This window comes from Eucalyptus grandis, chromosome 1 (assembly GCF_016545825.1).
Source record: "Eucalyptus grandis isolate ANBG69807.140 chromosome 1, ASM1654582v1, whole genome shotgun sequence".
Taxonomy (NCBI): Eukaryota; Viridiplantae; Streptophyta; class Magnoliopsida; order Myrtales; family Myrtaceae; genus Eucalyptus; species Eucalyptus grandis.
Window position 1 is genome coordinate 45,979,388 of NC_052612.1, and position 19,632 is coordinate 45,999,019.

The 19,632-nt window shown below is 37.9% G+C and overlaps 2 protein-coding genes across 2 annotated transcripts; both read left to right on the forward strand.

The window, feature by feature from the left end:
• The first annotated feature begins 1,978 nt into the window (after positions 1-1,978).
• Positions 1,979-4,983, forward strand: LOC104445924 (peroxidase A2). Its single transcript, XM_010059856.3, has 4 exons — positions 1,979-2,258; positions 2,391-2,582; positions 2,709-2,874; positions 4,331-4,983. The coding sequence occupies exons 1-4, from the start codon at positions 2,031-2,033 to the stop codon at positions 4,747-4,749; spliced, it is 1,005 nt and encodes a 334-aa protein (XP_010058158.1). The 5' UTR covers positions 1,979-2,030; the 3' UTR covers positions 4,750-4,983.
• Positions 4,984-11,472: 6,489 nt separating this feature from the next.
• On the forward strand, positions 11,473-14,440 carry LOC104445956 (peroxidase A2). The gene is made up of 4 exons (XM_010059884.2): positions 11,473-11,763; positions 11,896-12,087; positions 12,214-12,379; positions 13,791-14,440. The coding sequence occupies exons 1-4, from the start codon at positions 11,536-11,538 to the stop codon at positions 14,207-14,209; spliced, it is 1,005 nt and encodes a 334-aa protein (XP_010058186.1). The 5' UTR covers positions 11,473-11,535; the 3' UTR covers positions 14,210-14,440.
• The last annotated feature ends 5,192 nt before the right edge of the window (positions 14,441-19,632 follow it).

Sequence of the window (19,632 nt, forward strand, 5' to 3'; positions counted from 1 at the left end):
AGTTTGCTTTTTGTTTAGAGATCCTGCACGCCACAAATTTGAAAGACAGAACTTGAGCCAAAAGATTCGAAGTAAATTCACAAATAATGAAAAAAAAAATGTTTTAGATTTTAATTTCCTGGATTTACTTCATTGTTATTTTCGTTGCATTCTTAGGTTAATATTATCTTGAAAAAGAAAAAATTCATTCGGAATTCATGCTATAGTTTTATGATTTACGAAACATGACATTACCCCGTTTCTTCTGACTTTGATCAATCCTTGACCTCCTAAAATAATGATTTTTTGCTAAGTAATGAATATTACGATTCACCAACTCTCAGCTCCTTATGTCACATCTGACATCCTTTGACTAACATTAGTTTTATTTTTCGGTATGACTTTGACTGACATTGTTAGCTATGAGCAAAAGATATGCCGAGAGAAGCGCCGGCCAAACAGCTAGTCTGTAAAATGCTCGGAAAAGAATAAAATTACAAACCTAATAATTAAAAAGATAGAAAAACAACAAATGAGCTGAGATAGCGTACTTTGAAGGGATGAATTCGAAGAACCTCCCCAAAACCACCTAAAAAGTCGATCTTAAAGTTAAAAAGAAATGAGCTCAGAGACGCTTCAAATAAGTCTTCGTCTTTTTACTTATATAATCCTTAAAACAACCTAATCAAAGGTTAGGTCATGTTCAAACGAATTCTTATTTTCGGTCCACCCTCTGCATTTTCCACTAATAGGAAGCCTCTTCAATTTTGACTAATTGCATTCTTTGTCATTTATTCTAAGTTTAGGCATTTGAATTTCACTAGACAAAATAAGTTAAGATTGGCATGTATCGAAGAGAAACATTTGTAATTGGATAGATGTTTCCATCAAACGTAACTTATGCACTCTTTTTGGAGAAATTATCCAATCAATTCTAAATGTATTGTATGAATGTCAATTCATTCATAAATTTACCAATCTTTGCTAGAAATCCCTGATGTGGCAATGTGTCACGTACAATGTATGGGGATTAGACCGCCACATTAGCGATTTCAAGCGAAAATTGTTTAGAATGACTATATTGTAATTAATGGGACCACCACATCAGCGATTTTGGCCAAAAATTGATCAAAATGACTATATTAAAGTTTTACGCAAATGTGTAATACTTAATTGGTAAAATTGAAAAGTTTAGGATTAAATTGATAGTCATACAATAAATTTTGGATTGATTATATAATTTTCCCCACTCCCTCTAACTCCGGAAGAAACACTAAAAGTCTAAAAATTGATTATGCTAATGCATACCATTATATTTTTGGTAAGAAAAGGGACAAAGTCCAAAAGTTACATCGTTACTCTTCTAATAAGACATAATCTAAAACATGATCCAATCTTATACCTTAACAATATACGAAGCAAATCTATTGATGGTCTATTTAATATATGATTATCACCTGCATTAGTCTGTTAAATAACCTAATTTGCTAGCCAATCTGCACAATGCATACTAGTTTTGCTATACCATTTGTCCCAAATTAAATAGATGACCAAATACGATGGTTAATTATACATATATCCTAACAGGGGATGAAATTTTAGGTCTGAGGTATGCGTTGACCGTTGCCTTCTCAATCTCGCATGCCTTTTGCTTCTAATTGGAGCTGACCAAGGTCGCCACGTATTGAAAACTTCAAAGCTTAGAGGGTGGTGGGTGGAGGATGAATATTACCCTTAACCTTTTATTATCTCAATCGTCACTTCTTACCAAACCATCTCCGAATTTTCTCTCCAAACTTGCATCAGTAATCGATCCTTTCACCCAATCCAACAATAATAATTTCTCCTTGAGACGTCGGAAAACAGTCTTCGATCATTAGAGCTCGCAAGCAATTATTTTAATAATTTGACGTGCTCATGATGATTTTAAAACCGTAGGAGCTTCGACATATCCTAACTATATATATAGGACCAAGGAGGTACTTTGAGATTCAAATTGTCCAACTTCGGAGAGGTGTCCGATTAGTCCAGACCACCTTACTGAACGAGTCATGGCCCGTTCTTCTACTCTTTCGTCACCAACGGTGGTGGCCCTTTTTGCCGCCGCCTTGTTGTTTCTCCTCCATCCATTGAATGCTGAACTAACCGCTGATTTTTATGCAAAGACATGCCCGGACGTGTCCAGCATCGTCCAGACCGTGATTCATGAGGCCCTTCAATATGACCCACGCATCACCGCCAGCCTCCTCCGTCTCCATTTCCACGATTGCTTCGTCCAGGTGAGTCCCTACACTAGATCAATTCCCATTGACAATGAGTTCCAACTTACCGCATTCTTTTTACAGTACTTTCGATCTGATTATCGAGTTATTAGTCACGTAACCTAATGCTTGAGCATGACGTGTTTAAAGGGGTGTGATGGATCGGTATTGCTGGACAATAGCCCAACCATAAAGAGCGAGAAAGATGCTGCTCCGAATTTTAATTCCGCAAGAGGGTTCGGTGTGGTGGACAAGATCAAAGCGGCTATTGAGAGCACTTGTCCTGAGACTGTGTCTTGCGCTGACATCCTCGCCTTGGCTGCTAACGCTTCCGTTTATTTGGTATGTGTCGTTTTAGTCAAAGAAACATAAAACATATTTAAAGTATACTTAGGATTCATTATTGTCACTTGGCCTACACGAATTATAATTGTGTTTCTCTTGATTATCACATTTATGAAATTGCAGTCAGGAGGTCCATATTGGACGGTGCTCTTGGGGAGGAGGGACAGCTTGACGGCGAACCAAGGACTAGCGAACACATCGATACCCTCCCCTTTTGAGAGCTATGCCAACCTCACTTCCAAGTTCTATGTTTTGGGCTTGGACATCACCGACCTTGTCACACTTTCCGGTAAAACAGAACAGTTGGACTTGCATTTTGATACGAACATGCAACTACAGATATTGATGCACAAAATAGATTAACAGAGTGAAATGTCGGATTTTTGTCACATAAGTTATCGGCACAAACATCGCATCACTTTCATTTAGCACATTTCAACTTCCTAATATGATCAAGGTCTCTTCTTCATTGAGATCAACTGACAGGCATGGGCTGTGCATGTGCATGGGCCGTGCCCCGGCAATGCTATCTACTAGAAGGAATTTTAGTCAAGGATTAAGGGTTAAATTTTTTTTTTATCTAAAATTGAATTTAAGTAAAGAATCGTCCTAAAACATGTGATCGACTAAAGTGCATGTGTTGTGCCTAGGCTGTACCTGGGTCGTGCACGGGCTATGCACATTTACTAGAAGGAATTTTGACTGAGGATTAATGATTTCTTTTTTACCAAAAATTGAAAAAGTAAAGGATTGCCCTTCACTTGAGATCAACTGACGTGCATGCGTTGTGCCTGGGCCATGCCATGTTGTGCATGGGTATATAGATATATTAGAAGGAAGTTTAGCTAAAGGATTAAGGGTTTCTTTTCAATCTAAAATTGAATAAGTAAAGGATTGCCCCGACTTAATTTCAGGAGTAGTTGTGTATCATCACTACTCTAAAAAAGATAGATTATTTAAAAACAATTTTTTGCATGACCGAGACTTATCTCCTCGGTAAATTCAAAAAGGAGAGGAAGCCGATGATATGCAATTTCATTAAATTAGAAATTATGGGTTCATACATTTGCAGGTCCATAATTTGCTAGTCCTTGATAAAAATGGTAATTCAATAGGGTTAGTTTGATTGAACTGAATGAGTATAGTTAAAATCTCCTTGCGTGGATCCCACTTATCTTTAATTCAAATGGATCTAAATCAAGCCCGTATCAGCAACTCTTTAAGTCTTATCTAGTATAACTTCTGCTATCAAGACGAAGAAGTGGTCAATGATGACACTTCATCGTTCAATTCATGATGAGGTTCATAGCGTTGAAACCATCGAATTAATGTAATATTTTCTTTGTTGTGATTTGTTTTCAATCAAACTAGTGTACTTTTATGTGTAATTTTTTTATTACAAATTTGAAAAATATATTCGTGTTCAATGGGTAATTTTATATTCCTAATATCATTACAAGAGTATAAATATTGGAGGAGGATGCTATCAAAATTTGCATGCCCCTCACATACTTGTATGAGAAATGCCAAGTATACTGAGGTCATTTGATAGAATCAATAAAATAAGTGATGTCACATATCACTATTATTTATTTATATTTTTACTAACGAGTGTGTTGCATATGTTTAGTATACAAATTCTATTAAGCATTCCTAGTATTGGTCTATTTATCCACCTTCACAATTGAGCTATGCAGATATTTTGTTCTCTTAGCTAATTATTCGTGCATATGATAATAAAACAGGAGCTCACACCTTTGGACGTGCACATTGCAAGTCATTCACCCCTAGGCTGTACAACTTCACCAAAAATGGTGGCCCCGATCCCACCCTAAGCCCGTGGTACTTGACGGCTCTCCAGAAACTTTGCCCTCCAAACTTCAATCCTAAAGTCATCACCGACCTCGATCCGACGACCCCGAACTTGTTTGACAACCACTACTACTCCAACCTCCAGAAAAATGACGGGCTTTTTGAGACTGATCAAGAGCTGTACTCGACAGCCGGTGCTGCGACAGTACCCATCGTCAACAGCTTCAGTGCCGACCAGAGTGCCTTCTTCAAGAGCTTCACTCGGTCGATAGTAAACATGGGAAACATAAGTCCTCTCACCGGAAGTAACGGGGAGATCAGGTGCAATTGCAGGAAGGTCAATAAGAGTTGAAAGTGTTTTCTGGGGGGTTTTGGCCGAGTGCGTGTACGTGAATAAATAGCAGCGTGTGTAATAAAATTCAGACATTCTTGGAAATGTCAATTCTATTGGGCAGAGAGCCGGAGGTCTGTATTTCTACGTCGAGTGTGTTCTGTTAAGTGTTGATCTGACTGAAGTATTATGCAAGATTGTGCATCTCTGTTAAGAGATCACAAAAAATAAATGAGAACTTTCTTATATTGATCATCCCTGAAGAGTTTATTAGAAATTCTATAAACGTCGGCTAACAGGAATCATGTAGTATTTTAGTTTGAAAAAACATGTGGTTATATAATAAATAAAGGACATTAGATAATGCTCGATAGCTTGAATACATTTTCGCTAATCAATTTATATTGGACTTGAGCACATCTTGGTATGGTAATAAATTGGTGTTCGAAGGTCAGTGTAGGCTAGTATTTTAAGAATGATTTGCGATGATATTCTTCAAAGGCTATCTGAAGAAGGAGAATGAGCAAAAAGCATGCCCTCTTCCGTATTTATCAGTTCCAAGATGGTGGCTGATTAGATTAAGGTAATTTTGATTCAAAATTGAGGTGTCTCAAATTCTATTTTAGGACATCATCCATTTTTATGCACAGTTATAAGGTTTCTTGATATAAGGTTTGTATAAGATGCATTGAAACTTTGCAATTCTTCACCTCGAGTTTTTTTTTTTTTTTTTTTTTTTTTTTTTTTTTTTTTTTTTATAGATAAAAAGATATGATCAAAGATATTGCTAAAATTTCCTTGTCATCATCGATCAATTAAGTTGTGTTGTCCGGGTTTCCAATAAGATCTTAATAGCATAATGTGAACAGGGTACAGTAAAGAAGTTATGAGAGATTCTTTAGGAGCTGCTCTAGCAAGTTATGTTATAAAACAATTTTTCATCCTTCCTTCGCTAGCATTCAACTAACATTATAATTTGATCCCTTCAACTCCTTTTACTTTTTTTTTCTCTCACAATTATCTAAATACATTATTTTCTTTCATAATCACTCCATTCAAACTGAGTGTAAAGTTGTTGTTTTAGGTCAACTTTTTCTTCTGACTAATAAATATTGAAGATTTGTGTGAAGTACTACATGATAAAAGGTTCCTTAAAAAGATATGCCGATAGAGATTTGCACTCAATCGTGGATGAAGATGAATGGCGAGGTGTATTAATGAGATTATTGATAGTTTATTCCTGATTTTTAAGGGTGTAAATGGCTGATTAGGCTGAGCTTCTAGCCTATTTTCGACTTGATCTGACTCAAAATTTCAGGCCTAAGATTTCTAGGCACAAAAAAAAGACGAAGAAGAAGAAGATGGATTGGTTCATTCACCCATGCTTTCAGGATAGCGAGTTAGGCCCAAGACGTAATGAACATAAAAAATTGCAAGTAACTTATTTCGCTTCTAAAGTTTTATCCTCTTCAAATTTGCAAATGACTTTCTACACTTCAATTATATAAGTGCTAATACCGTCGAAAACCCCAAATTGATATATATGTGCCATATTTACCTGAAACCAATTTTTGCATCACAAAAACTCTCAAATTGGTATAGTTGTGCTACATTTACTCTAATCCCAAACCTATACGCTTGTGTCACATTTACCCCAAACTAATATACTTGTGCCATATTTATCCCAAATTGTGATGAATTTAGGGTTTTAGGGAATAATTGTGGTATAGAGGCACTAGTTTGGGGTAAATAAAGCACGAATGTACTAGTTAAATATTTTTATGACATAAAAATTAGTTTAGGGTAAATGCGGCACTGTTGACACAAAAATTAATTTAGATAAATGTAGCACGAGTTTACTGGTTTGAGGTTTTTTTTTGTGATATTTTTTTTTGTGATATTAACCCGTAATTTAAAATATTAATAAAATATTACAAACATAAAAATACGCATATAAAAAATTAATAAAGTCATATGGGCCGAGCCATTTCGAGCTACACAATGTGAAGCCCAATAACATGGCTAGCCCGAAATGTCTCTCCATATAGCGACAAAAGTGGAATTAACAAAATATTATAAAACTCGAAAACTCCATTGGTTTATTTAGGCCAAGGATTTTCGGGTTGGGCAAGGCTTTCGGGTTCTTAGACTTTTATCTTCACCCCATCTCATCATAAGTCGGGCTATAGCACATGTCAAAATTATTTCATGAAGATGGCAGATGCATAACAATTTATAAACCGTTGAAACCGTACATTCATTAGAGAGCTCTTAAACCCTCTCTCCAAATATAAAACCTTTTTTTTTATCCTTTTTGAGTTGTAATCTAATTAATAGGGTCAAATGGCTGGTTTCATATTATTGCCAAACATTGAAATGGATAACTGGATTCTCACCCTAATCATCTATTTTTTAGAAAAACATAATCAGAAAAAATCTCATTTGTTTATCATCTTTAGTGATTAAACCCCAAATATATAATTCGATAGATCAATATTGTTGGGCTAAGTGTCTATGTGATGGGCTAGACCCATGAGTTGTAACTCAATAGCACGTGTTGGAGTGGGTCTATTTCTAAGAGGGATAAGTGCACTAACAGTGCCAAAAGTTGTATACGGCGCTTACTTTGGTGTCAAAAGTTTCCGCCGGATCACTTAAGTGTCAAAAAAATTGAAAAATGATCATTTTAGTGCCAACTCTGATAAGATTGACTAGAAATCTGACGTGACATTTTTTTTATTAATTTTTTTGGCTGACGTGGCTCACCGGAGAGCATAGTCGGCATCTAAACCACAAAAGCGACGTCGTTTGGCTTCTTTCCCCCAAATCAAAACCCTAAATCCCCAAATTGAGAGAGAGAGAGAGAGAGAGAGAGGAGGCACGTCGTCTTCTTCCCTGAAGAACGACACCAGCAACGAACGGCACCAACAGCAACATCAGCAACACACCAGTAGCAGCACCAACAACGGCACCGGCACCGGCGGTGGCGGCGCACCAGTAGCGGAACCTTCGACTCCTCTTCTTCCTCCTCCTCCTCCACCCTCGCCTCCTATTCTTTCTGTCACTTCTTGCCTAAGCAACAATCTCATTCTCTCCTCACTCACCTGGTCGAGCATCTACAATGATGGCCGAGCGACGGTGGCCAAGCGTTGGCGGGTGAACAACGGTGGTCGAGCGGCGAGGAAGAAACCCTAACCCTAATTTCAATCCACATACGAGCTAAATGGCATCGTTTTTGCGAGGATGTCCACGTATAAGGGCAAAACGACGTCGTTTCTTGAAGAGGATGGAAAACGACGCCGTTTAAAAGCCAAGCAACTTTTTAAAAAAAAATATAAATGCCACGTAATCATTTTGGCCGGAATTTCTCACCGTTGGCACCAAAGTGATCAGATGGAAACTTTTGACATCAAAGTGAACGCCGTACACAACTTATGGCACCAATAATGTACTTATCCCATTTCTAAGATAGCTTCTTAGTCTTAACAATGTAGTCTTGCAAATATGAGAGGAGACCTAAGAGAGAAAAGAGAGAAAGAGGAGTCAGGTTTTGTACTCATTCAAGTTTGCATTGCCTTCAAATTGAAGACATATGAGTTTGTTGTATTCATTGTTTTTCTAAATGGTTTTATCAATCTTCAAATGAGTTGTGTTTACTGTTGGAGAGTGGTAGCACATGCTTTGCAATTTAGACTTTGTGGTACAGTGTCTTGTAGAAGGGTAAGCTTGTGTCTCTGTAATTCTTGGTGCGACTAGACTTCTTTGTACTCCTTATTGAAGTTAGGTGATGGATTCCGTCACCACGTGATTTTTTTTCTTTTCATGTTGAAAGGGTTTCCATAGAAATACCGATATTATTATTCTCTTCGAATCCTCTCTCATTGCTTCCACCGTATTAGTGTGGTTGTTCTTGGTTGGCCTGACATTGCGACGTTTTTTCTTCCTCCTGTCAATCTTTGACTCCTAAAATTTTCATATTTCACTAAGTAAAATATCAGACGAACCGCATCTCTTCCAAATTAAACTTGAACCGCGCAACCATTCTGAGACGAACCATTCGATTTTGTTCTGAAACGTGATTTCGCTCGCGCCACCGTGTGTTGGTCATTGTTGACCCGTCAATGGTCAACAGTGAGCACCACATTTTCTCTTCCTTCTCCAGATAATACATGTATAAATACAAAAGAAAGAAAACAGGTAGAATAAGTATTATTAGGACATATACGAGAGAGGCGTTTGGGTGGTTGTGAGAGACGTGTTAGCGGTGACGGCGGCGGCGGATGAACCGATTACTTTTTCTCCCACTAACAAATGAATAATAGACAGTCCATATGTGTAAATCAATTTGCAAACGAACAAAACGAGCAACAGAAAATCTTGGTTTCAATTAACTGAGAAAAGTAATTGTCTCACACAAAGAAAGTAGGATAGATTTATTATACATAATTAAAGTCCAAGTTAAAAGTATGATTATTCGTGTGCTCGTCACGTGACATTTAATTTTATCTTTATGATTGTCACGGTGGCATAGCTTTGCCATTTTGTCCATATTTGACCAATAAGCATTATTTTGTTGATTTGTTGTCATTGAACTTCCAACCCTTATTGTGATGTCATCCATAAGTAAGATCCACCCCACCCTTGAATGATCACTACTTTGTGTTGCTAATCAAATTTATCTGATTTAATTCAATATTGGAAGTTGAAACTTTTTCAATGAGGATATCATTGAAAACTCTCAGAAGCTGCCTAGCCATGTGATAAAAGATTTCGAGCGTTGATCATGCCCTCTCAACTGCCATCGAGATACATCGATCTTCAACTGCTGCGAACATAAAATTTTTGTGGACCCAAAGCATGCCGCAGGCTTACATGTTCAAGATCGTGGCCGGCAATGCCAAAATAATAAAATGAAATTTCAGTTCGAAAGATCCAACCGGAATCTCAACCACCATTGTAGGTTCAGTTTAGTGTTCACCCAAGTTTGCTTTTTGTTTAGAGATCCTGCACGCCATAGATTTGAAAGACAGAACTTGAACCAAAAGATTCGAAGTAAATTCACAAATAATGAAAAAAATGTAGATTTTAATTTCCTGGATTTACTTCATTGTTATTTTCGTTGCATTCTTAGGTTAATATTATCTTGAAAAAAAAAATTCATTCGGAATTCATGCTATAGTTTTATGATTTACGAAACATGACATTACCCCGTTTCTTCTGACTTTGATCAATCCTTGACCTCCTAAAATAATGATTTTTTGCTAAGTAATGAATATTACGATTCACCAACTCTCAGCTCCTTATGTCACATCTGACATCCTTTGACTAACATTAGTTTTATTTTTCGGTATGACTTTGACTGACATTGTTAGCTATGAGCAAAAGATATGCCCGAGAGAAGCGCCGGCCAAACAGCTAGTCTGTAAAATGCTCGGAAAAGAATAAAATTACAAACCTAATAATTAAAAAGATAGAAAGACAACAAATGAGCTGAGATAGCGCACTTTGAAGGGATGAATTCGAAGAACCTCCCCAAAACCACCTAAAAAGTCAATCTTAAAGTTAAAAAGAAATGAGTTCAGAGACGCTTCAAATAAGTCTTCGTCTTTTTACTTATATAATCCTTAAAACAACCTAATCAAAAGTTAGGTCATGTTCAAACGAATTCTTATTTTCGGTCCACCCTCTGCATTTTCCACTAATAGGAAGCCTCTTCAATTTTGACTAATTGCATCCTTATCATTTCTTCGCTAGAAATCCCTGACGTGGCGATGTATCACGTACGATGTATGAGAACCAAGCTATTGTATTAGTGATTTCAAGCGAAAATTGATCCGAATGATTATATTGAAATTAATTGAACTGCCGCGTTAGTGATTTTGACTAAAAATTGATCAAAATAACTATATTGAAATTTCACACAAAGGTTTAATACTAAATTGGCAAAATTGAAAAGTTTAAGATTGAATTGGCAGTCATACAATAGATTTGGGATTGATTAGATAATTTTCCCCACTCCCTCTAATTCCGGAAGAAACATTAAACATCTAAAACTTGATTATGCTAATGAATACTATTATATCTTTGGTAAGAAAAGGGACAAAGTTCAAAAATTACATCGCTGCTCTTCTAATAAAGCATGATCCAATCTAATACCTTAACAATAAAGAAAGCAAATTTATCGATGGCCTATTTAATATATAATTATTACCCACATTATCAGGTCAAATAATTCAATTTGCTAGCTAATCTGCACAATGCATACTAGTTTTGCCATACCTATTTGTCCCAAATTAAATAGTTGACCAAACACAATGGTTAATTATACATATATCCTGGCAGGGGATGAAGTTTTAGGTCTGAGGTATGCGTCGACCGTTGCCTTCTCGATCTCGCACGCCTTTTGCTTCTAATTGGATCTGACCAAAGTCGCCACGTATTGAATACTTCAAAGCTGAGAAGGTGGTGGGTGGAGGATGAATATTACCATTAACCTTTAATTATCTCGATCGTCACTTCTTACGAAATCATCTCCGAATTTTCTCTCCAAACTTGCATCAGTAATCGATCCTTTCACCCAATCCAACAATAATAATTTCGCCTTGAGACGTCGGAAAACAGTCTTCGATCATTAGAGCTCGCAAACAATTATTTTAATAATTTGACGCGCTCATGATGATTTTAAAACCGTAGGAGCTTCGACATATCCTAACTATATATATAGGACCAAGGAGGTACTTTGGGATTCAAATTGTCCAACTTCGGAGAGGTGTCCGATTAGTCCAGACCACCTTACTTGAACGAGTCATGGCCCATTCTTCTACTCTTTCGTCGCCAACGGTGGTGGCCCTTTTTGCCGCCGCCTTGTTGTTTCTCCTCCATCCATTGAATGCTGAACTAACCGCTGATTTTTATGCAAAGACATGCCCGGACGTGTCCAGCATCGTCCAGACCGTGATTCATGAGGCCCTTCAATATGACCCACGCATCACCGCCAGCCTCCTCCGTCTCCATTTTCACGATTGCTTCGTCCAAGTGAGTCCCTACACTAGATCAATTCCCATTGACAATGAGTTCCAACTTGCCGCATTCTTTTTACAGTACTTTCGATCTGATTATTGAGTTATTAGTCACGTAACCTAATGCTTGAGCATGACGTGTTTAAAGGGGTGTGATGGATCGGTATTGCTGGACAATAGCCCAACCATAAAGAGCGAGAAAGATGCTGCTCCGAATTTTAATTCCGCAAGAGGGTTCGGTGTGGTGGACAAGATCAAAGCGGCTATTGAGAGCACTTGTCCTGAGACTGTGTCTTGCGCTGACATCCTCGCCCTGGCTGCTAACGCTTCCGTTTATTTGGTATATGTCGTTTTAGTCAAAGAAACATAAAACATATTTAAAGTATACTTAGGATTCGTTATTGTCACTTGGCCTACACGAATTATAATTGTGTTTCTCTTGATTATCACTTTTATGAAATTGCAGTCAGGAGGTCCATATTGGACGGTGCTCTTGGGGAGGAGGGACAGCTTGACGGCGAACCAAGGGCTAGCGAACGTATCGATCCCCTCCCCTTTTGATAGCTATGCCAACCTCACTTCCAAGTTCTATGTTTTGGGCTTGGACATCACCGACCTTGTCACACTTTCCGGTAAAATAGAACAGTTGGACTTGCATTTTGATACGAACATGCAACTACAGATATTGATGCACAAAATAGATTAACAGAGTGAAATGTAATATTTTTGTCACATAACTTATTGGCACAAACATCGCATCACTTTCATTTAGCACATTTCAACTTCCTAATATGATCAAGGTCTCTTCTTCATTGAGATCAACAGACAGGCATGGGCTGTGCATGTGCATGGGCCATGCCCCGGCGATGCTATCTACTAGAAGGAATTTTAGTTAAGGATTAAGGGTTAATTTTTTTTAATCTAAAATTGAATTTAAGTAAAGAATCGTCCTAAAACATGAGATCGACTAAAGTGCATGTGTTGTGCCTAGGCTGTACCTGGGTCGTGCATGGGCTATGCACATTTACTAGAAGGAATTTTGGCTGAGGATTAATGATTTCTTTTTTACCAAAAATTGAAAAAGTAGAGGATTGCCTATGACTTGAGATCGACTGACGTGCGTGCGTTGTGCCTAGACCATGCGATGTTGTGCATGGGTATGTACATATATTAGAAGGATTTTTGGCTAAAGGATTGAGGGTTTCTTTCAATCTAAAATTGAATAAGTAAAGGATTGCCTTCGACTTAATTTCAGGAGCAGTTGTGTATCATCACTACTCTAAAAAAGATAGATTATTTTAAAACAATTTTTTAATTATTTTTTTATTAAATAAAATAGTAAAAGAAAATATTTATTGGGGGTAGGTATTATATAAATTAAATGGGCCAAGCAGGAATTTTAGGATGGATCCACGCAAGGGGATTTTAACTTTACTTTTCAGTTCAATCAAACTAACCCTATATGAATTACCATTTAATTCAAATGGATCTAAATCAAGCCCGTATCAGCAACTCTTTAAGTCATATCTAGTATAACTTCTGCTATCAAGACGAAGAAGTGGTCAATGATGACACTTCATCGTTCAATTCATGATGAGGTTCATAGCGTTGAAACCATCGAATTAATGTAATATTTTCTTTGTTGTGATTTGTTTTCAATCAAACTAGTGTACTTTTATGTGTAATTTTTTTTATTACAAATTTGAAAAATATATTCGTGTTCAATGGGTAATTTTATATTCCTAATATCATTACAAGAGTATAAATATTGGAGGAGGATGCTATCAAAATTTGCAAGCCCCTCACATACTTGTATGAGAAATGCCAAGTATACTGAGGTCATTTGATAGAATCAATAAAATAAGTGATGTCACATATCGCTATTATTTATTTATATTTTTACTAACGAGTTTGTTGCATATGTTTAGTATACAAATTCTATTAAGCATTCCTAGTATTGGTCTATTTATCCACCTTCACAATTGAGCTCTGCAGATATTTTGTTCTCTTAGCTAATTATTCGTGCATATGATAATAAAACAGGAGCTCACACCTTCGGACGTGCACATTGCAAGTCATTCACCCCTAGGCTGTACAACTTCACCAAAAATGGCGGCCCCGATCCCACCCTAAGCCCGTGGTACTTGACGGCTCTCCAGAAACTTTGCCCTCCAAACTTCAATCCTAAAGTCATCACCGACCTCGATCCGACGACCCCGAACTTGTTTGACAACCACTACTACTCCAACCTCCAGAAAAATGACGGGCTTTTTGAGACTGATCAAGAGCTGTACTCGACAGCCGATGCTGCGACAGTACCCATCGTCAACAGCTTCAGTGCCGACCAGAGTGCCTTCTTCAAGAGCTTCACTCGGTCGATAGTAAACATGGGAAACATAAGTCCTCTCACCGGAAGTAACGGGGAGATCAGGTGCAATTGCAGGAAGGTCAATAAGAGTTGAATGTGTTTTCTGGGGGGTTTTGGCCGAGTGCGTGTACGTGAATAAATAGCAGCGTGTGTAATAAAATTCAGACATTCTTGGAAATGTCAATTCTATTGGGCAGAGAGCCGGAGGTCTGTATTTTTACGTCGAGTGTGTTCTGTTAAGTGTTGATCTGACTGAAGTATTATGCAAGATTGTGCATCTCTGTTAAGAGATCACATAAAATAAATGAGAACTTTCTTATATTGATCGTCCCTGAAGAGTTTGTTAGAAATTCTATAAACGTCGGCTAACAGGAATCATGTAGTATTTTAGTTTGAAAAAACATGTGGTTATATAATAAATAAAGGACATTAGATAATGCTCGATAGCTTGAATACATTTTCACTAATCAATTTATATTGGACTTGAGCACATCTTGGTATGGTAATAAATTGGTGTTCGAAGGTCAGTGTAGGCTAGTATTTTAAGAATGATTTGCGATGATATTCTTCAAAGGCTATCTGAAGAAGGAGAATGAGCAAAAAGCATGTCCTCTTCCGTATTGATCAGTTCCAAGATGGTGGCTGATTAGATTAAGTAAGGTAATTTTGATTCAAAATTGAGGTGTCTCAAATTCTATTTTAGTACATCATCCATTTTTATGCACAATTATAAGGTTTCTTGATGTAAGGTTGTTGACACCTAAATTTTGGCAACCTAATTAATTATTTATTACATTAAAAAATTACAGATTAATTTTTAACCCCTAAAAAAATAGAATTAAATTGCATAGCATATAATCTTAGGTGCATTTATTTATTAATTTGCATTTACATTGGACTGGTGATGGGGATTTTTCAATATCATCGGATAGGGCAAGTGTGACAAAAAAAAAATACTTTGCAAGATTTTAGATTGGAGAAAAATTCTATCACAATCTTGAATAAAATCAGTGAAGGAATATTGCATTTGAAAAAATCCTCAGATGTTGATCAAAAACCCTAATCAACTCACCTATAAATAGGTGGCTACATTACAGAGTGAGAAGGGGGGTCACGCAATTGAGAATATACGGACACAATTCGTGAAATAAGAAATCACGTAAGAGAGAGGGAGAGATCTCGGCCAGCTTTCAGCGGAGACAACTCTCCACGCCAACGCCCTCTCCGCGACCAGACCAGTGGCCGCACCTCCGACGCGATTGCCTCTCACCACTTCTGGCAACTTCGCAACAAAGTAGCCAGTCGCGGCTTCACATTGTCCCCCAGGGCCTCGCTGTGCTCCAACGGTAGCCGTGACATGTCTTTTGCTGCTGCTCCCCATCGCTCGCATCTCCAACTGGCACGCACCGTCATAGTGTCATCGATGAGTTGACTCATCCAAGTTAAAAGTTGAAGACCGTGAGTTCAAGGGGTGGATTTTGTTCCCCACTATCAAAATTGTCGACCAAGGTTGAGAGTTCCAAGTCAAGGAAACCCACCACGTGATCAAAGATAGAGAATTTGCAGAGGATAAAAGACAACAAAGAGGGAGGTGGCTCTTGGAGATCCGCCAGTCGAGGACACGCCTGTCACCTCCCTTCATCACCAGCTGTTCAATCCGAGTCTTCGCAATAGCTGGTCATCATCTCTATCCTTGGAGGCGAACTTGCTCGACCGTGACTGTCCTTGGCGTGTCGCCTTTGCTGCCCCCACCGTGTTCGAATAGCCCGTGACGACCCGCTGCCATTGCATCGCCCGTCATCTTGCCAAGCTTCTATACCAAGGAGCCGCACGCAAAGCCCCCTGGCGAGTAGCCACCCCGTGAACCTCGCTGAGCACCACCACATTGGGTCACGAGTAGCCCGCTTGAGGATCGGAATTCGGAAGCCAATATTCGAATTAGGTGAAAATCTTATCTATTTTGATTTCTGAAAATTTCATTTCCTTATTTGAGATATTCGTTGATGCACACGATGGAAATTCCCGATATGCTAAGATATCCGTAATATTGAGTAGCCTTATAAATTAGGAAATCTTCCTAGTTTCATAACATGCATATGGTTGACAATCCGATTTTCGTGCCCAAAATCCGACTTCGCAATCACACGAAAAATGCCAATCCGATTCAATTCGCAGTTTTATTTAAAGTTGACCAATCCAATCCCATGCGTGCGATATGATTCATCATTTTATGGATATCAATCTTATCTTGCTAGATATGCTGTCGTGTTATTTGAATCGATTTTGTTTTCGTAAGAAAATTAAAAAAAAAAAAAAAAATCTGAGGTAGATTAGGTTCTTTGCTTGTTTTAGGATTATCTTGCATATTTTGCATAGGAAATTTATTTCGAATTTTTAAAAATCAAAATAATAAAAAAAATCGACTTAGATGCTATTTTTTTAGGTTGCACGTTTAATTACTTGACAATTTTAATTTCGAATTTTATATTTTAAAAAAAAAACCTAGAACTAGGGCACTTTTTGCACGTCATTGCATATTAGGATAAAATTGCATGTTTAATTTCAAGTTTAGATAGATTGCATCTTAGGTTAGAGGTTACCATGTTAAGATAATATCCTAGTTTAAATTAGGATTTAGCCTAACCCAATTCTTAATATAAATTGGATAAAATCTTAACTTGCATAGATAATTGTCGCATTTTTCTAATTTCGAATTTCATGGAAAATACCAAAAAAATTGTCTTAGAATAAATTAATTTCATTCTCTATGATAGATTGCATGCTTATTAACAAAACACAAAATATTTCATTTACGTCATATAGCTTAGGTTATATTGCCATGTCATGTCACTTCATATTAGATTAGTAGCATGCATTGCATAAAGCATGATTCTCATTAAATAAGTTAAAACAAAAAAAAAATTTGCGTGTTAATTAGAAATCATATTTATGACTGTCAATGTGAATTCTGATCTAACATTGTAGATGCTTTCAATGCCATGAGGTAAGTCTTGCAATTTATTCATTGTTTTATATGAGTGTTAAATTGGCGGTTTACACACTTGCATAATCACCTCACATTTTCTTGCAATTTCTCTTTGTATGAAAGTAAGCTTTAACCGGCAAGTCATCTCCCTTAGCCAGACTCATTATATTGAGCAACTACTTTCTACTTTGGGATATGATAAGTATAAACCAAGTAAGACACCATGTGATTATAATAACAGACTGAGTCCTAATAAAGGGACCAGCGTGGATTGGTTAAAGTACTCGAAACTGCTTGGTAGTCTCATGTATGCTATGAGTTGTACTAGACCTGACATAGCCTTTACAATTGGCATGCTGAGTCGTTTTATCTCAAAGGTACTAAAGATTATGCTCTCTATTATTCTGGTTATCCTCCAACTGTGAATAGATATTCTGATACCTCATGGTGCTCAAATATTGGAAATAGTAACTCCACTAGTGGATATATATTCACTTTGGGTGGAGCTGCTATTACTTGGAAATCCAAACGACAAACTTGTATTACATTATTGTTTATGGAATCGGAATTCTTTGCTTTAGCCTCAGCCGGTGAAGAAGCAGAGTGGATAAAGAATCTGATTATGGATATTCCTTTGACTCGGCTAAAGATTAATTCTTTAAGCCTATTCTGTGATAATCGAGCAACTATCCAAGTCGTCAAGAATGCTCTCTTTAATTCAAAGCGAAGACATGTGAGACCGAGACATGCGTTGTTGAATTATCTAAGAGAACAAGGGGTTATCACCTTGATCGATGTGAGATCAATAACATAGCCGATACTCTCACCAAAAGTATGCCTAAAAATCGATTATTCAAAACAATGGGGGAACTGGGTTAAAGACTATATATGCAAGTCTTAACTACCGGTTACTTACCTTCTAATTGTGTGTTTTGAATTACCGAATCTTTCTTTATTGGCTATAATGATAAGCACAATTTATATATTTCATCGATGTTCATAGTTGCTGACTAATTTGAAAACTGTGAGTTATCTCATTCCAAACTTGATGAATATGATTTTAAATTTAATTCAAATGTTCTATCAGAGAAATTGTGTCATTCCAAACTTGATGATACAATTCAACTAGGTTGGACTATCCTTTTTGTTTAAATGATTTCATTTCAAACTTGATGCTAGATTATTTGACTTTAAGGAATCAGTAACTGTGACATTCCAAATTGAAACATAGAAACACTTGTTTACATAAGAAGCCCGCTGATCTTGTTCTTAATTGAAACTTGATATTACATTACTAGGTTATTGTAGGCAACTTGACTATGATCATGTTCTTTGAAACTAGACAATAATTATTGTCACGCCCCGAACCCCGAGCGCGCGCACATCCTACTGCGGTCGATCAAAAATGCGACATCCCAGGATATGTCGCCGACCCATTCATTTATTTACGCATGCGGAAGCGAAACGAACCCCCTGACAATAAAATACAGGATAGAAAAGTAGGGAGCAAAACCACAACATAACACTTCCATAATTCAACAGAATTACAAACAGAGGTCTACGGCCAAAAGTCTACAAAAGACCGGCTCTTAAAATGAATTGTCCTACGACCTACAAGTCGGACACGTTCTCAAATCTTATGACTTCACCTCTGCAACTCCTCAATGCCAACCAAAGCTATCTAGCCGCTCCGTTCACCGGGGACCTGAAATGGTTATTCATAACCCTTTGAGACAACGTCTCGGCAAGTTCAACCCCTAAACCCCTATTAGAAAGAAAATACGCCCAAGGGTGGCCTAGCCACATCACAGAGGACTTACCTCGCCTCGGCCTTCATCTGCGGAGTTAGCACAATTTATATAATTCAACCACGTACAATTATGATAACCAAACAACCATGGCTCAATCACATTATCAAAACAATTCAACCACTTGGATCGTCTCAACGATCAATCGACTCGGCCGATTACAGGTCATTCTAGCAAATCAATCATTGCTCACAATCACGGCCCACTAGGCCAACATTAGAATCAGTGGCATCACGGCCCCACTCGCGCGACCTTTAACGGTGGCAATTCACGGCCCCACTGGGCGCGACCTTTATCAGGTGGCATATCACGGCCCCATCGGGCGCGACCTCTAATAGGTGGCATATAACGGCCCCATCGGGCGCGACCTCTAATAGGTGGCATATCACGGCCCCATCGGGCGCGACCTCTAATAGGTGGCATATCACGGCCCCATCGGGCGCGACATCTAGTAGATGGCATATAACGGCCCCATCGGGCGCGACCTCTAGTAGGTGGCATATCACGGCCCCATCGAGCGCGACCTCTAATAGGTGGCATATCACGGCCCCATCGGGCGCGACCTCTAGTAGGTGGCATATCACGGCCAATCGCCCATCAATTTCCACACTTAGAAATTTATAAAGAATCCATATATATCGAAATCACATTCAATTCGCCACAACCAATCATAAATATCAAATTCTAAATGCACAGCAGCGATCGGCACGAAATTCTGAGCAA